Source organism: Uranotaenia lowii, chromosome 2 (assembly GCF_029784155.1).
Source record: "Uranotaenia lowii strain MFRU-FL chromosome 2, ASM2978415v1, whole genome shotgun sequence".
Lineage (NCBI taxonomy): Eukaryota > Metazoa > Arthropoda > Insecta > Diptera > Culicidae > Uranotaenia > Uranotaenia lowii.
This window is the reverse complement of record NC_073692.1, coordinates 400,789,104-400,808,099: the sequence shown is the minus strand read 5'-3', so window position 1 is coordinate 400,808,099 and position 18,996 is coordinate 400,789,104. Positions and strand designations below refer to the sequence as shown.

At 33.8% G+C, this 18,996-nt stretch overlaps 1 protein-coding gene across 3 annotated transcripts in view; it reads left to right on the top strand.

The window, feature by feature from the left end:
- The window catches only part of LOC129746579 (uncharacterized), a 228,304-nt gene that overhangs the window by 70,739 nt on the left and 138,569 nt on the right, over positions 1 to 18,996 (top strand). The window contains exon 2 of one of the 3 annotated variants that reach the window (XM_055740300.1): positions 16,323 to 16,367. The exons of the other annotated variants lie outside the window; for them this stretch is intronic. Coding sequence (XP_055596275.1) covers positions 16,323 to 16,367 — 45 coding nt within the window. The remainder of the gene's footprint in view (positions 1 to 16,322; positions 16,368 to 18,996) is intronic. 3 annotated transcript variants of the gene reach the window in all.

The following is an 18,996-nucleotide window of genomic DNA, read 5'->3' as shown; positions in this document are numbered from 1 at the left end:
GGGCATCACACGAAGTGATTTTTCCCTCAATTTGCTTTCTAATTGCCAATTAGAATAGGCTAAATGGTGTTCTGGATGGGCGTGTATCGGTTCTGGATCGTGTTTCTTGATCTAGGGGGAAAGCTGTTGGCCATTCTCGGTGCTGGTTTTGCAGCTGCCGGTGCTAATAGTGACGTTTCTGGAGAATTAGATGGGATTTTAATTGCCAATGGCCTACGGATGCAAATAAATGCACATTTTTATGGGGCATCTTCTGTCAATACAATTAATTCAGGATGTTATTCAAATAATGATTTCCTGCAATAAATGTTAAACTAAAAAACTTTCAAATCATCAGCTTTTACAAACATTTTTCGCTGAATTATACAGGGAACCAACGAGTTTGAATATAATTGGAAACCTAGAAAATAGAAAGTATTCACTATTGAATTATATGAGATAAATTATAAAATGATAGAATACTAACATCGTTAATGACAAATTTTCTACACTTCATTCGATGACAAATGAATAACAAAATTCTGCATTCGAAAACATAACTTTTGTTTTATTATTATCGAGACTTCCAGGCTTTGGCTGGTTAATATATTGGGGAATGCAGGGTTGAGGTTTGCTGTTGAATTAGATAGGATTCTTCAAAATACTTAATATTCTCGCTTCTTCAGAATTCCCAGACCAGAAATTAGGACCATTAATAAACGCAGAATTACTTTAGATTCAAGTTCCATTAGAATCAGAGAATAGAATTTTAAAAATATTTAAATTGTCAGATTTGGACGCCTTAAAGTACATCACAAACTATATTGTATAACCTTTTAAGCTTCTTCCCTTAGAAATCACACATTGTATTTATTAGAAATCTTCCTTAAAACCAAAATCAAAATTGCTTTGTTGATTTTGAAACTGAAATTTAAATATAAATATGAAAATGTGTAATTGAAGCTTTTGAACTATTTTACTGGTTTCAAAATAACAAAACAGTACAATATAATACGGTAAATGATCTTGAGCGCAACAAAATGGTTCAATTCGACGCAACTCGGAACAGTTGATCAAGCGGTATGGATAAGAGTTATATCTAAACAGTTTTTTAGTTCAGCGGATAAATCTTGGTTTCTACTTTTTAATTATAATCATTTACGAGTAAATCTAGAGCTGTTTTACTGGAGAAAGAGTTCTGATCTTTAGCGAAACTATGCTGATCTTGAGAGGAACTGCAATTAATGCTTCAAATATTTTAAAGTTATATAAAAAACTTCACCTTCCAAAAATGTTCGCGAAATGTCCATTCAAATTAACTATTGCTACAAGAAAGGTACCCTATTTTGACTTCGATTCGCTTTATCTTATTTTAAAAGAATCGATTCTCTTGTTTCGAATTTATGTCTTTTTTCTCTCTCTCCAAATTTCAGTTTTTCAGTATATTTGAATATGCGCGCTTAGGGTCATATTGACTCGAAAATCTATTGAATGTAACGGGAAAGTCAGTAACACTTAAGTATGCTTTAAACTACAGATTTTTCAAAAAGAACTGTTCATTGCTCTAAACAACTTATTCATAGAATTAAGTTTATAATAATTTTCAGTTTCTCATGAAGCACGAAAAAAATTAACTGATGTTTTAAAATGTTGTAAACATTAGGTTTTAGCTCAGTCGATAAAACAATTATTTCCTATACCGATTTCTATACTTTGTTTCTACAAAGAAGAAATTTGTGGTGAAAATTATTTGTTATTTTTGAATATTATTATAACGTTTTAAATTGAAATTTCAACATCAATAACAACCTTTTTTTAAGAGAGCTTCTTAAAATTCGAATAGTAATGGCAATGAAGATTGATTTATGTATTGAAAATAAGAGTTACCGTAAAACGGGGTAACTTTGATCAGCGGGGTGACTTTGAACATCAGTGAATTTTTCCACATTATCATCAATAACTTTCTTTATAGTTTGAATTTTTGAAAACTGTTTTCTACGTTTGAAAGCCTATTATTTGAGTATCAAATAAACAAAATTTTGTTTGTATTCGAATTTGTTTTCTGTTAGTAAAAATTTATTTTCTATATCTTAAAATATCTATTTTTTCCAAGGCTCGCCAACAAACAACTCTCCTGATGATATCACAAAGTATTTAGAAGCAAACAAGTTGCTTAATGTGAAAGAACTACTTTTATTCTTTGTATATGTACAGTTATAATGTTATTTTGATAGTAATCTAATGATAAATTTTGGATATTTAAAAAGGATGGACATTTTCCAAGAGTAAGCCCTTATTGGACAAATGGAAAAGAATCCTATCAAATGGTAAACTTTGAAGAAAAAATGAAAATGGAAATAGTGGGAGAGCTTAGGGGAATGTGTGAAGGTAAAATTTCATTTGTATTTTGAAACTAGAACTATTTAGCAATGATTATAATTTTTGCCCCTAGATGTATGCAGCATTATGGTTTTTTTTCGATTGTAAATGTTTTTAAGAGACAACGTTAAAAAGCAAGGTTAAATTGTTAAATAAGAATTTGTAAACAATAATGAAGGTGTTTTGTATCCTTCATGATCAATAAAACTCGTTAAAACCGTCAAAATGGAGACTGATCAATGTAACCCCAAAGCATTAATTCCTAAATCGCGACGAAATCGATTTTTAAATCAAATTTAAAGTAGTTAAATAAATTTCTGCAACCATGTTTTACGTTCATAGGAGTCCAGTACTGGTTTTAAAAATATGAAACATGTCATATTCTCCTTAATAGGAAAAATAATCGAAAAATATTGAAAAAAATGATCAATATTACCCCGAATTACGGTACCCTTTATTGACTTCATATCATAGGCTTAAAATCAAAATTTTGGTATGTCTGGTCTGGTACGCTGTGATATCAATAACATTAGATTTTGGTGCTATTCGAACTAATTTTTTTTTATATTACATCTTTTCTGTCCCTAACGCTTATATAAAAGAATGCAATGGTGCAATGGTGCTGCATACATTCAGGGGTAAAAACTGCTTGTGTGACATCATAGTACTTTGAAATATACAAGGTAGGCTATTCCGCTCTCTTTCAAAGTATTAGTAGGAGGCCCCGAAAAATAGTTATGGAAAAAACTGGCAAATGTATGGAATTTATCAGATAATCACATTTTTCTTAAAATTGACAAGCATTAAAATTATGATTCAATATTTGGCTTTTCAACATCCCTAAAAGTAATATGCAATGGGCTTTTTGTCGATTTCAAACTAAAATCTGGTGATATTTTTGCCTTGTGTGGCCTTTTTCTTGTACGATTTGTATAAAAATTCAAACAAATTGACTTTTCAACACAGAAACATGAAGTGTTTTAGATCATTAATCAAATTTTTAACGTGGACAGAAGAAAATATTACATTGCTTGCTCTCAAAAAACAGGGACGGCGATGAAAATTTCTTTTGAATGCTCATTATTTATGGATCAGATCCAAAAATCCAATGCAAAAAATAGTTTCCGATGACCCTGAAGAAACAACCTTTAATCTGAAGCCCTTTTCAAAAGAATCGAATGGCTATCGACGGAGAAATTAATAATTTTGATTGCCATTCTATATAAAATTGCCAAATTCTCATAACTATTTTTGTTGGTATGCAAGCATGCTGTGTACATACACGGAGCTTCGAAGTGAGGTTAAGCGCAATGGCCTACCTGTTATTTTCCATGTACTATGGTGTGACATTAGGCATAAGGCAGCGCACCTAGCGGATGATTTTGGAAGCTAGTAGTTTCACTTAAGATCATATTTTAATTTAGAAAACTACGCGTTTAATTGATATTTTGATGAAAAACTCGTTGCAAAATCCCGAAAAGTGCTTTTTTATGAGTTTTACTACCATTTTAGTTATTAAGAATCATTTCATAACTACCAAATGGTAACATAAATTGACGGTGAAAGTTAGCATAGATTGGTGAAAATTGCAGCAGAAAAAGCGTATGTTTTTCAAGCTGTAAGAAGAATTATTTCATTTTATAAATTTTAGCAAAAATTACCAAGCTCGTATGAAAAGATTTTGAAAATGTGTTTTTTCAACGTTTCGACAAGACATATAAATAATCATTGCCTAGATCTTAGGAAAAGTAAATAGTTGCACTCAAGATCATATTCTAGCTTGTTCCACTAAAGATCATTTACACTAATGATTTAACAAAAACCTTTGAACGAATAGTTATAATTTAAAACTTATTTTTTTTTTCAAGGATTGCTGGAAAAAATTTAAAAAAAAACAGACAGATTCAAGGGAAAGTTCAAATATTCATCTTGAAAAATTGTAAAAAAAGTTTATTTGATACCTTGTATTTTTCATGCAAATTTTTGTTGATTAACTGAAGTTTTTTTTTGATTAATTTAACCTTCATTCGCGGTTAAAAAAAGGACCATTTTTTGGTTAAGGTCATGTAGACTCAGATTACTATTTTAGCTGAATCTTCAAAAAAACTAAACTGATTTTCAAAAATAATACGATTTTAGAATCGTCTACATGTTCACTATCTATTTATGAAGAAAAACAAAAATTAATTTCGTTGGTGTCTGAAACTTGAGCCAAAAGAAAAAATGACCAAAAAAGATGGCATTTTCAAACGAAGACCGTGACCATCCCGGTTGAAATAATTGATATTTACTATGTCAGCTAAACTTTGGCTGATCTAAAGATTTATTTTAAGCAGTGATGGTAAATTTCGCCCGTCACGCTTGACCCGATTAGTTTTGTTTCATCAAACGACTGGCACTGTTCTCAATTGACGGAGCCTCACTACTCGCATGACGGACAAAGCACGACAACAATCAACATTTCTACATCATCGACTGGCGAAGCTCCTACACATGGTCAAAATTTCTCCTGACAGTGACTGGCAAATCTCTTCACACTTCGATCGGCTGCTGACGGCAGGTACAACTAATTGAACGACTTGCTGGCAGAGAGCAACAATAGCAATAAAAAACTGAAAACGAGCTTGCTGGCAGGAGCAACAATAATAATAAATGCTTTTCTTGTTCCTCTTCGGTCGTCTTCGGCTTGCTGGCAGGAGCAACAATAATAATAAATGCATTTCTTTTTCGTCATCGGTCGCTTGAATGCGATTGCTTGACTAGGTTATTATTTTAGCTTCAAATGAATGGGGAATGAATGACTGGCAAACGAAGTGACTGGTCGTTAAGGAACAGTCAATTGAGTTTGACAGACCAAGAGGCTTCACAGTCACAGCTTCACGCCTCATGACGATGATATTTGCCAAGCCTGATTTTAAGTAAAAAAAAAAAGAAATATAATTGATTTTCTTCTTGTAAAACAATAATTTTTAAACTGAATATTTAACTAACGTTTATAAAAATTGTCTAATAAATTATTTAATCTATAAAAATATGAAAACGAATGGAAACAAATTAAATTTTATTATTTTATGTAATGTTTATTACATGAAGAACCGCGAAAAACGTACAGCGAAAGATTTCAGAAATTCGCTGAGCCATATCTCAAAATAAAATGGATTAAATGTGCAGATTTCAAATTCTTGAGTGAATTGAAGTGTCTGATTTGAATAGAGTATAGTGGGGTAAAAGTACGACCTTAGTGCTATTCTTTTTTTAGAAAATTTTGCTGTTGTTTTTCCAAAAAACCAAGAGCAGCATTTGATTCCTTTGACTTTTATCTATCTTCTAAAAAATTACCAAGATAATCGATCAACGCATTTGATAGCAGTAATGAAAATGCCTAACAGCTATCCAAACGTACTTTTACCCCATCTCTGGGGCAAAAGTTCGAATGATGTGGGGTAAAAGTACGATCATTTAAAATTCTACATTTCTGCATGAAGTTAAGGGGAAAATTGTTTTATATCAATCTTTGCCCACCGCAGCACCTTCTGTGTTCATTTCTGATACAAATCCTAAATATAGGTGAACAACCTGAGCGAATTCGGAGTTCTCCACTAATTGTTCATATTCATTTGGTTTACGAAATCCAGTTCTCATCGTATTTAACCAATTTTTTCGCGTGAGCAGGTTTTTGTAGATACAAAAATATGCGCTGATGTTTCCAGTGCATTTTTAAAAAAAGTTAATACTTTGGACCCTGTATATCATTCGTACTTTTGCCCCATTTGCAGGTCGAACTTTTGCCCCTTTAAGGTTTCTTGTGATTCATAATTTATTGTGCAAAACAGAGACATATTAATGAAATTCTTTCTTCGGCATTCGATTGTGGTTGAAAACAACTAAGCAGATACATTAACACTTTTATGAAAGCCAGAAAAATTTGTTTGCTCAAACATGTTTACATGTTTATGTCTGGATGTAGGCAGTCGAAATCATTATCAATCCACGTCAGAGTTTTAAATTTAGCTGTTCTAAGTTTGTGGTAATCTTAATACGTACTTATACCCGACTCGTACTTTTACCCCACCTTACTCTATGTACTTAGAATATTATTGTTGATTGTCTTTGTTGAAAACGCAGGTTTCAGTGGTAGAATAGAGTTATCTCTATTCATGTTTCGTCAGTCTAGTCAATACATAACTACACATTTTAATAGCGATTTATATTGTCTCACTCTCCACTTATCATCTTCCCTAACCGGGAAAGTACTAATTTCTGAATGAGTACTTTGAAACTCTTACCTAAATATCTAGCAACACTGTTGTATTATCACGAACCCAATTTGAGTAGTCTCGCTTAGCCGTGTGATGATGTAAACATTTGTACCGCGTTTATCATCATGACCTGTCATCAGCAATCATTGATCTATTGTTCTCGATTGCGAATTGGACATAGCAAAAGGAGCCAAAAGGAACAATGTTTTGGTTCTGCTCGTGACAGCAGAAATCGTTTGCTGCTGTTCCGGATGCCGTTAGAAAGCCGTAAGGTTCAACATATTTATAAATTAAATTAAACATTTCAGAGTAGATGAGCTCAGGGTAACAAAAAACTCAAATTAAAACTCGATATACCTCAATATGTTGAAATTCTATGATTTAATACTAGAGTTGGTCACCCAATCACTCTATCATCAACCTCCCATTGGATAATTTGTCCCAAAAAAAATATAGTGAGAATCGAACTCACTGCAACATCTCATCTCAGTTTTCAGTTAGATATCTGAGTCGGTTAACAAACCAAAGTTTATTGTCATATTTAGTCTTTCTGCCACCGTCGATGACCAGAAAAACGCTCTGCATTGGCCGTGTGCCATTTGTTCGGTGAATTTTTTTCATCCTCCTTTATTTTTGATAGGAAAGGGATGAGAAAGGGAGGCGAATGAAGTAAAAATGGGAAACTAGAATCTGTTGTCTACTGTCGGCCAGTTTACATATTCACCCACAGCTCATCATGGCAAGTGGTTTTTTGCCGGCGATTGGAAACAAACTGGGTTACCAGGTTTCCAGATTTATCTGTAAAACACAGACTTTTGACACTTCATCCAGATATTGGTCAGACACAGATTTTGCCTGATTTTTGTTCAGAGTGCCCAAATATTTGCCTTTAAATTTGAGTGATGAAATCAATATTCATGTATCGGATATGTTTCATAAGTGCCAGATAATATTAGAAATGTATTGGTATTTCATCAATCATTCATTAAAACTTTTTTTTTTTAAATGAGATCGGCTTGATTCGTGGTAGGAAATAGTGTTTGTTATAAAGTTCTCAACTTGAAAATAACCCGAAAACCAAATCAAACCAATAAATTCAATAATGACCCCAAATCGGTTCAGTCAAATGGCTAGTTGAGGTTTGAACAAACGGTATTTCCCCCTATCGACTCAACATGAAATCTCATGGATCTCTACGTTCTGAACCTTCCCGAGCGCGAATCACGGCTTCGTCGGATCGATCAAGAAAAAGCGCCAGATTCTTCGAGTCGCTTCCATTTTTTGTTTTCAACCGGGTAAGTGCACAGAGAAACGCAGCCGATCACCGGAAGGCGACAAGAATTGCATATTTTACATTCCGAAACCGAAACGTGCTCGAAAAACACCCGATTATACAAGTAATCGCCATCACCCGGCAGCAGCAAGCAACATTTTTTTTTATAACCATAGCTACAAACGGAGGCCCTCGGGTTCTTGTCTGAGTTCTGGCGCATGAATCCGAACATCAGCCTAGGCCTGGCCTGGTCAGGATGCTTGTATCTTGGTGTTGCAAATTGCAAGTAGGTACCAAGTTTGGCTGATTGGGAACAGCGCAGGAACGAATGGAAAGAAGGGGAAGAAAATCGGCGGCTGGCACATGGATACAGCCAGATAACAGATTGTAACGTTGCAGACAACGACGGACGACGCGCTTAGATTTGCCAGCTTGATAGACCACCTTCGCCCCCGAGGGGATCCCAAGATAGGTACACACACCGGGGCCACATAAATATCGCGCAATACATAAATAGACAAAAACATGTGCTGAGAATGGGTGCACCACCTAAGAGTGGAGAACCCTAGAATAGCAGCATCGGAAGACCAAGACGAGAACCAAGGAACGGATCCTACAGGGAGTCTACAACCTGTCTGTCTGTTGGTTTGTTTGTCGGGAAGTCTGTTACGAAGTGATGTCCCCAGTGGGGCCTCTACAGAGCCAGCTAATGTGGAGAGGTACACGTACTTACTATCCCAGCTCAAGTCGTCGGAAGAACCCAACCGGGAATTCAGTGTGTGTGCCGCCAGTTGCCAGTTCCAAATCGGGACAGCTTCTTGTCTTGGCTAGTAGCTTGGGTTGACTCTTTTTTCTACCGGCACTATTCTATTTTCAGAACCCAACTACTCTTCGGGGCGCAACTCTTCCTAGGACTATTTTACACCCGGGAACATCGACTGGGAGGCACCGCGGCATAATCAATATTTAATTTGCTTTATTTTTGCTGTATAAACACAACTGATTTAGCGCTGATTGTGGGAAACGACGGTCTTCGGTGGCATTTTCTGATCCGACAATCGTATCAGTGCGGTTAACAATTAGCATGGAAAGGATTAGTTTAAGATTTTCTGCCTAAAAATCTAAAATTTCACTTCAATATTCCATTTTATATTTGGATTATTGAAAAAAAAACCTCTGATTGAATCAGCTGACTTCTGTTTTTCAAAATGAGAACGGCGTACGATTCGCGCTTTGAAACAGTTTTTTATGTTCGTGACCCAAAGATCGTGAATTTGGTTTGATCGTCTCAGTCGTTTGATGCCAATCCAATTGAAATTGTTTGGGCTCGAAAAAAGTTGTAGCTTGAGAAGAATCGACCCTGCTGCTTGAAGCAGTTTGTCCGCCGGATTCACAAAATTTCCTTTGGCTGGTGCGTCTCTGCGATCTTTTATAGCTCGTAGATTATACAATTTCCGGTTTATTGGGGAAAAAGTGTATATACCGCGAAGAAATTCAAAATTTTTCCTCCTACATTAACTAAATCTATGAAAACATACTTTCCTTCAGTCAAAATGCCCAGGATATCGATTGGACATAGTTTCAAACGCCACACAAGCTTTCGAACGAAGATATAGTGCCATTTTAACCCCTAATTTCTCTATATTTTGTAATCAATCCAGAAAAACACTGGTTTGGACTAGAAAATTTTCAACAAAAATAGACGTATCGTGTGTGATTTTTTTCCGAGGAATCGAACAAAGGCTGTTTGAGCCACCGCACGCACCGAAAATGGAGTTATGATAGCTTTAACCATTATTCCGCTAGTTTTTTACATATTGCAGAAAAGTATGTTCGGACTTGATAATTTTTAATCAAATGAGACTGTGACAAAGGTTGCCGAAAAAAGTTCTATGATATTGAGAAAAATAATTCTGATTTTCTGTGGTTTTACCCAAAAATTCTGTGATGGATTTCTGTGATGCTAATTCCTTCAATTTAAAAATAAATTCTTGATAAATTGGGTTTTTTACACATTTAAGTTGGGCAAAATCAATTACCATTTCCAATCTTATCATACTTTTTTAATTCAAAGTAAGAAATCTTAATTAAATACTATCCAAAAAAATTACAATTTCGGAAATCCATTTAAAATTTTAAACATTCTGTGAAATTTGTGAAAATTACAAAATTTTGTGTTCTGTGACACAGATTCTGTGATGAAAATTTGCTCAAAATTCTGTGAAATTACAAATTTTTCTGTGATTTCGGCAATCTTGACTGTGACTTGTGATTTTTCCTGAGGAATCGAATGAAGGCTATTTGAGCCACCACTCGCATTGGAAAATGGAGCTATGGCTGTTTTTACCCACTATTCTCCTAAATTTTTCAATTATTTGAGAAAAAACAAGTTTTGACTAGGATGTTTTGAACCAAATGAGACTTATCTTGAGTGGTTTTTCCCGAGGAATCAAATGCATGCTATTTGAGCCTGGAGGTACGGATATTATACCCTCCAATTCCCAACATTTTTCAATTTATTTTGAAAAAGCTTGTTCGGACTGGAAAATTATGAACCAAAAAAGACTTATATTATGTGTTTTTTTTTCGAGAAATCGATCGTAGGCTATTTCGGCCACTGCACGCATCGCAAACTGGAGTTATGGCTGTTTTACTCTAAATTTCCCAAAATTTTTTCAATCAATTTAGAAAAAAAACTTGTACGTGATAGCAAGCGTGAAAACCCTTTAAAAAGATACTAAAACGCTCGAGCTTCATAAATCTTTAAATCTTTTTCTAGTCGGTAAACCCTTGAATTATCAAAATTTTCCACTCCGTGGGAATATATTCTAAATTTTTCAATTTTTTCGCTGAATAAATCTCAGTTTTATGATTACATACTATTTTAGTTCTACAAGTAACTCTATAGTTTCTGGAAATAATTTCTACATTTCCATTCCAAAAATTGCATAACCACAATGGGTTAAAAAACTAATTTTCAGTACTTTTTCAGTTGCAACCATTAAACATATTGGTGATTTGTTGTCGTTTTTTGAAACACCGCCTTTTGATGCGTATCATATTTCTTCTTTTCTTCCTAACCCAGGATCTTTTTTTTTTTAGAAAAAACAGTATGGTGGGAAGTTGAAGACCTGCCAGTAGCTATTTTAGATCGAAAAATACATGTACCAAGGATTTATGATGCGACCAAAATGATAATTTTTCAAAAATTAAGCCCATTTCCAATTATCTCATTTTTAGGTTTTCTTAGAGGTACCTTTTGAAAACTGCTTGTTGCCATTAGTATGGATTATTAGATAAACATATTTTAAACCGTTCTGCGCTGTATGTAAAAATAATGACTAGCTTGCGTTTGATGCCGATTGTAGTTAACTCCGTCTAAAAGCAGGTTCAATTTTAGAATTTTTTTTTTCATAAAATAACAATTTTAAAACGAACATGTTTTTATTAGAGAGGCAAGAAAAAAAGTTTCAATTATTTTTCCGTTGCCTGTGAAACATGATTTTGATAGAAAAATTAAAAACTTTGAAATAATGGGAATCATTTTGATTTTCATTTTCTTGTGATAACCTTACAATAATTTTCAATTTTGAATTTCTTGATACACTTTTAATTGCAAGTCCCGAGTTTTGCATAACGCATAATAAACAGTTATCAAAACTAATTTGATAATTTCAATAAAAATATCGATCAAAATTTTAGAATCACACAACTATTCGATTTCTCTCCACCTTCCATTTTTATTTCCGTCTAAGACCCATCATTCCACGACGACGTTACGAAAATTTTTGAGCACTATTACAGTAAATCGTGTGTAAAAGTTAATATTAATTGCGAACAATAACTCATGATAAATCAATAGATTCAAAATTTAAAGCATAACATTTTGATACTGAATGTTTATTCCTCGAGAAAATTTGAATTGATTTGTGAGTGATTGAAATAGTTTTTATCGTATTTGTTTATTAGGTTTTATGAAGTTTTAAATGTTTTCAAGACCGAAGGAAAATAATCATGAATCTAAAATAAAAATCCAAATGCTATAACAAAACTTTGATTTCAGAGTTAAAAACGAGTATATGAAATTGAAAAAAAGAATAGAATTTGGTTATAAATAATATAAAGCTTTATATAAAAAATAATATTTTGAATTTTGTTTCCGAACTCGAATGAGTTTCAAGATCCACACCAATCATATCGTTAATGTTGTTTACAGATCATTCCTACAATGATGATTTAAATTAAAGGTTATAATCCAGTTCCAGATTTGATTAAAAAAGTTGTTTATTAAAATGGAATTGCAATTGATTAAGACTCTATATCAAAGAATTGTATCAAATACCTTCACAAGAGAACAACTATTTTAGTGCATATGTTTTAATGACTGTTTCGAAAGATTTTGACGTCATGAATTTGGAAAAAAAAAACCGTCAGATTTTGTCTATCGCCTCTAGTTTTGGTGCTATGGCTCGTATATTTAATCTTGAAGCGAATTATACTGCATTCCAGCTGAATCATCCTTTATTTAATTAAGAATCAAGATTTTGCCAAGATTTTTTTATTTCAGAGATACAATGCTTAAGTAAAAAAAAAGTTTTTCGAGCATGTATAGAAAATTCAATTAATTTGTTTAATTCAATTGTTTAATTATTTCAGACATAGCTGAAATGCATTCAAATTCTTTTTAAATTAAAGTTTTTTATTGCTTTCACAACTATGCAGGCGATTGCAAAACGTTTTGTTGTAAAAAAAAAATCTAAGATTCATTTTGGTTCAAATTTTTTTTTAATTTGGCCTACAACTGTTAAAAAAAATAATGAGAGAACTTATGTTACTTTTTCTCAGAAGTAAAAATTACTCACAAGCATAGAGTTAGTTGATCATTCTATCAAATATTTTATTTTCAATATCTTTTACCATTTTAAAGTTTTTTTTTTTCAAAAAGATGTTCAAATTTTCAACACTGCGAGCCAATATAAGCTCTTAAATTGTTTGCACCAATGAGATTTTTGTCGCCTTGTGCTATCAGAAATTGATCCTTAATCTAATAATTTTTCAATTATTTCTAAAACATCGATCAGAAAAAAAATGTGAATAATGTTTCGTTTAAGGAGTTGCAAAATGAAAGTCATTAAAAAGCTAAAAAAATAGATGATTGAAAAATGTGTTTTTTTTATTCCTAGAATTAAATTTTTAACGACAGGTTCCTTAACGAACTGGTATATCTATTTTTTCGTAACTTCCTGTTATAAAAATGCGAAAATCAACTTTAAACAGCCTTTTCTCGCACGGAAAAATATAGATTTGCAGATTTAAGGTTTAAAGAATTTCGAAATCAGATTAAATGGGTTAAAAATTTGAAATTTCTTCTCTAATTTTCATTTTTTTTTCACAAAACCTCAAATTTAGTTCAATGAGATCAAATTGGAGGAAAAGGATGCAGCATCCTTCCAGCATGATTATCTCCGTAAAATTCAGGCTAGTCTTGTCAACAAAAATTTCTGACTTAAAACCTGTTAGGTGCCCGCTAAAGAGTTTGATTTGCTGTCCATTACGCTTTTTTTTCAAAATATCTTACCGCTAGCGGCCAAAATCTTTTGCGCACGATTTGATCACCGAATTTTGTTTATTTTACTGGTGGGCAGTAGACCGCTACAAGCTTTGTATGGCAAATTCAAATTCCTCAATTTTTACACCTCCAAAAACTTTTTTTTGTTGTTTCTGCTGCCAGAAATAGCAATAAAAATTATGGAAGCGATTCATCCAGTCCAGAATTAGAGCAACAAGTTTTAATTTTGTAAGGAAACTTGTATGGGAAAACAAAACTTTTCATACAAAAATTGCAAAAGAATGTACTGAAAGTTCAAAAATATATAACTTTAGATGAAAAATATTTCTTGATTCTTGCAGTACAATTCATGCGAACAAATCACAAACCTAACTTGTATCCCAGAAAAGGTATTCAATGTTTCAAAATTTCGAAATTCAAAATTTATTTTTAATTTTTGACTGTTTATTTGAAAGCTGTGTAACCGTAGGATGAGAATGAAAAATCTCAAAAAACTGCTTTTCATTACCAGAGAATTTATTGGTTTATGGAATGGAAATTCAATGGAAATGGTTATAACTTTTTTATGAAATGCTTAGCTACTTGTCATAATAGCAAAAAATGAAGCTTAAGAATAGTAAAAACCAAAAATCAAAGACCAACTTTATTTGATGCTTATTTGAATTTTCTGGATGATTAAAATGTGCAAAAAATTTCTTCTTCCATATAAATTTCAATACAAAATTGAAACGCGTTGCGTTAACTCAGTAATCAAGCATCTCAAATTTTACACTGATGCTTGGTGACCCAAATAGCATCGAAAAAACATATGGAAGCAAAAAGTCATTTTTTGCAGCGGTCTGCAGTTTGCGGTTTGCAGTAAAAATCAATACTTGGCTAAAAAAAGAAAATAAAAACACATTTCATTACATCGGTAGATAGCCTAGTATCGGACCATCGACCGTAGCGCGAATAGTCAAACCCGGCTAGACCGCACGTAATGATAGAATACCGAGAAACGCATCTATCGATAAATGTGTCTCGGTCGTATTTGAAGCTTTTCTGAGCGATCACATTTCATCTTTTTGTTCGTTCGTACTGCAAGTTTCCGCTTGTGGGACGAACCACGCTAGGCCTACTATTGTGTGGTGGTTGCTACAATTCTATCTGTCTCAACCACTGCAAGGTAGTAGGCCCGTGAGGAACAAATCGATGAAATGTGATGAAAAGTGTTCAAATTAAAATTACCCTTCCGCTCAATTTTCAACATCTTTCATCTTATTCTAATCTTCTATCCGTCTATAATCTTTCAATTCTTGAATATTCTTTCTCAAAGAATATAAATTTCACCGATATAGCCGATAAATAATTTCACAAAATAAAATTTACGGTGATTAACTCTTCATTTAAAAAATCAATACTTTGTTTTTAAACTTTTTGAATTTTTCATCTTTTGTCATTTTTGAGTACTACATAATTTTTTTGAAAAACTTTTGTTTTTATTGTTGCATTTTATCACCTTTTCAGAACATAAAAACGTATTTATGGTGTTTGTCTAAATTAAATTGGTCCTGTTATAACGAGAAATTTAAGGTAATGTTGTTTCTAAAAACCGTTCGATTTTGGCACATGTGCCAAAATCGAATGTCGTCAAAATCGAATGTCGCCAAAATCGAATGTTGCCAAAAACGAACGGTGTCTGTACTGGAGTTTAAAAAATCCTAACAACTTTTCAAGAATCAATAGCAGTTTACAACAAACACACAAAAACTCCTGGGACATCTTCTCTCATCGTAGATCATTGACCTGTCTTTTTACCGAAGAGTGTCGCGAGCTTTCAGCTTTCAGCAAAGGGGAAGGGAATGGGTTCTCTTGGGTCTCCCGCAGCAGAGTTGTCATCAACTAATGGTCCCAATCTCTGATAAGCATTATTAGACCCATTACTCAGACCGGGTCTCGTAGTTTTTTCATTCACTCACTCCGGAACAGGATTCTTATTGCTTAGGATGGGGTGAGCATCATTTCGATGGCTGGTTTTCACATTATACGCCCTCAAATTGGCACTGTGCGTTTTCTTATCAACCCGTTGTGAAATTGATGGTCGAATCTGGTGCCTGACTGAGCATTTAGCTTCATTATCGGTTGACTAGAAATTTTGTATCGTTTAGTTTTTTTTTAAATTTGCTTAGATAAGGGCCCATCCAGCCTGTGTTCTAGCTTTGATAAAGTACCAGGATCTAAATGGGTTAAGCTGGAAAGAAAAGAAAAAAACATCCAAGAAGGGACCCACCTTTCAGTGCCTGCGGCTTTTAAATATTATTAATTGATTCTGGTTTGAGTAATCACCCCCGGGGTAATTAATTCGAAAATCATTCGAATAAATTAACAGGCGATATGGTGGCTGGCTGAGGAAACATGAGCCTTCGATGAGTGCTGATTTGTCCCCAGTGTTTATACTTAGTATAGAGACACGCGAAGATCTGAGCTCAAATAATGTTAAGAACCTTGTTTTTCGTAATACAAATTATAGTCAGATGAGATAGTGATAGAGAAATGTGTGTGTGTGTGGTTGCAGGATCAAACAAGACACTTATCAATAAATTCTGAATTCCAACCATTGCACAATTCAAAGGTAATTTGGAGGTTAAATATGACTTTACATTTTCAGGAATCTTTCTTAATGTGTACACGAAGCAAGTTCACAACACTTTTTAGAATTATTTTTGATTGAAGCACTATAATTTTCACAATATTTTCGAGGAGCCTGATGAATACGAATACAACTAGAAGGCTTACAGATGGCAAACACTTGGGAAGTACACTGAGGAGTAGATTAAATTAATTTTCTCGAAAGTTGATTGGATGTTTTCATAACTATTTCTAGACCCTGAGAATCCTGAGGAATCTACTGATAAAACGGAGCCTGAAGGTATGTACAAAAATTGCAACTGCGCAGCATTGCTCCACCAGTGGCGAATTCAGTATTTACACATTTACTGTGATAGCAACTAGGTTATTATTTTGAAGGATAATCATGCAGTCGTGCAGAAGTCGAAATTAATTCCACCGTAAGAGGCAAAAATGGGGTAATCAACCCATTTGTTGAAGAGATTTTTAAATATTAAATTCGAAATTTCGAGTTGTTTCTTATCATTGTTGTCCTTTTTTCCTTAATTCCGGCCCTGCACCTAAACTAAACCTGTCCTCGGGTTTCGGTGTGACTTAAAAGTTACGTCTCGTTAAAATATAAAAAAAAGATCTACCTTATCATGAGCTGCATTTATCTCTTCTCCCCTTCGAAGGGGAAAATCGAAGGATCAAGTGTCATCATCGCAAACTTGTACCTTCTTCCTCCACCCAGGGACGAAGACGATCCGCAGTCAGTCATTGGCCGCTGACGACGAAGATTGATTTGACTGATAGTTAACAAACTGTGCCCAACCACACAGATCAACTTTTTCTGCCACGAGGAGATCGATTGATCGCTTCTCATCAGTTTCGTTCTAGGAGCAACCTATAAGCAGTTATGGCCATCCTAGAAGTAGTTTTTCAGAGTGCGGCCGGAGTTCGTCACTTGAGTTTAAGTTCGTTTAAGTCACCCGTCATCATCTTCGTCGTCGTCGTCGTCGTCCGTCTTCATGTTTCCACATAGCTAAGAGGCATCGCGTCGTTGTGAGATTATTGGATATTGGTTTCTGTTTCAAGTCGTGGTTTTTTTTCCCATTCTCGCTTTTTTTGCAAACCGCCGGAACGAATCTCTTCAACGAAACAAAAAAAAAGAGGGAAAATGCGATCAGTTAAAATACGTTTATTGATCTTTTTGTCGTATAGAGTTGACGATGCTTTGGCCAGTCAGCCGGCCGGCGAGATGAGGAATCTTGCACTTGTCGATCTTATTTCGTGCTACAGGCACAATCAGCTAGTGGCGGCGATTTTTCTTTGAATGGGTCCCGCAGAATTTTTTAGCACCAGTAATAGCGATAATGATGCAGCATGCCCGGGAATGCATAAAAACGAGAGTTGTTTTTAGCTTCTTTTTTTTTCTCTAGATTCTGGAGATTACCTGCTGCAGCAAGTGAATGTTTAACGAGTTTTTTTTCTCTCTCTTCTGATTGTTACGCGTTCTCGGGGAGCTTATCTGAAACGGTCGCGCGAACTTGAACTTGAGATGGTTGTGAAGATTTATCGAGTTGATGAGAATATTTTTCAAAACGTACTGACTTTTTCCGACTTGAAGTGGAACTTCAAAACAGATTCTGTATAATCGATTTGATATGAAAATTTGAATAGGATGTTGTGGTAACTTTTAAAATAGGTACAATGACAAATTTCTATCTTATAGGGTAACGGACCTATTTTGGACCGCTTTGGGAAGTGGCTATGCTATTTTGTGAATTAAAAAGTACATGTTACAATTTTTGACTGCTTTATCCATTCATTACGAAGAGCAAGGCTTTTTCTATCGAAACATATCATCCTTTGTAGCAATATAACAATATTTAAGCCTAGAAACTCGTTTCATCGATCATTACAACCTCCTGGACCTATTTTGGATCACCCTTAAACTAAAAAAGTTCTTTTTTTTTTTAATTTTGCTTGATTTACGACAGCGATTGATGCAAAATAATGTGAATAATTCAGTTAATCTCTTCCTTTGTTATTCTTTAAGTCAAGTTTGGGTTGTTCAAGTTAATTTGTTTCTGAACTTGTTTGTTGAATATTTTAACAGCAACCTTTTTCTCTACAACTTCTTATGCTGTACACAATAATTTTCGAAAAGATTAGAGTAAAAACAGGAAAACTCTTCTGTTATATGGCGTGTTTCAATTTTTTTGAAAATTCCGACAGCACACTGCAATCTTAACGTTATTTGGTCTCCAGTTGACGTATCTTTAGGAAAATCTGACATCATCAATTCGGTGTCATCAATTTATGCATTTTGACTTTCAAAAAGTGGATTTGGTTGGCTCTGTTTCAAAACAGATAAAAATATGCCAGAATAATTTGATCTTTTAACCCATCTGAAACCCATATCTTTTTTGGCTGAAAAATTAACAAAAGCTCAGTCTTTGAAACAAATTTTGTTTAATGAATTTATCGTTGCTATCAGTTGTTTTTCTTCAAAAATTGCAACAGCAGGGGCTGAACAACTAAATTAAGTACCTACTTTTTCGCTTGTAATTTTTACACATTTCAACAATTTTTTCCTTAGTTTTGAAACATATTTGGTCGATCTCAAAGCTATAGTTGAATCTATTTTATGTTAAAAATATTCTACTATTAATTGAGATATTTCAACTGATACAAAAATTAAACTCGTTACATATTAGCCGATTTCCTGTCGTTTTTTTTCCAACCCCTCCATTAGATGGGGATTATATTTCGCCTCTTCTACCTAACCAAGTATATTTTTTCTTGACAATCAACCTTGAATGGTTGTCACTTTTAGACCAAGATTTAAGTGGTTTATAGAACAAAAAGTAAGTTAAAACAATGAATGGCTGGTTTTATGAACATTTAACAATAGTCTGAAAGTCTGAAGGTGTCAACATGTTGAT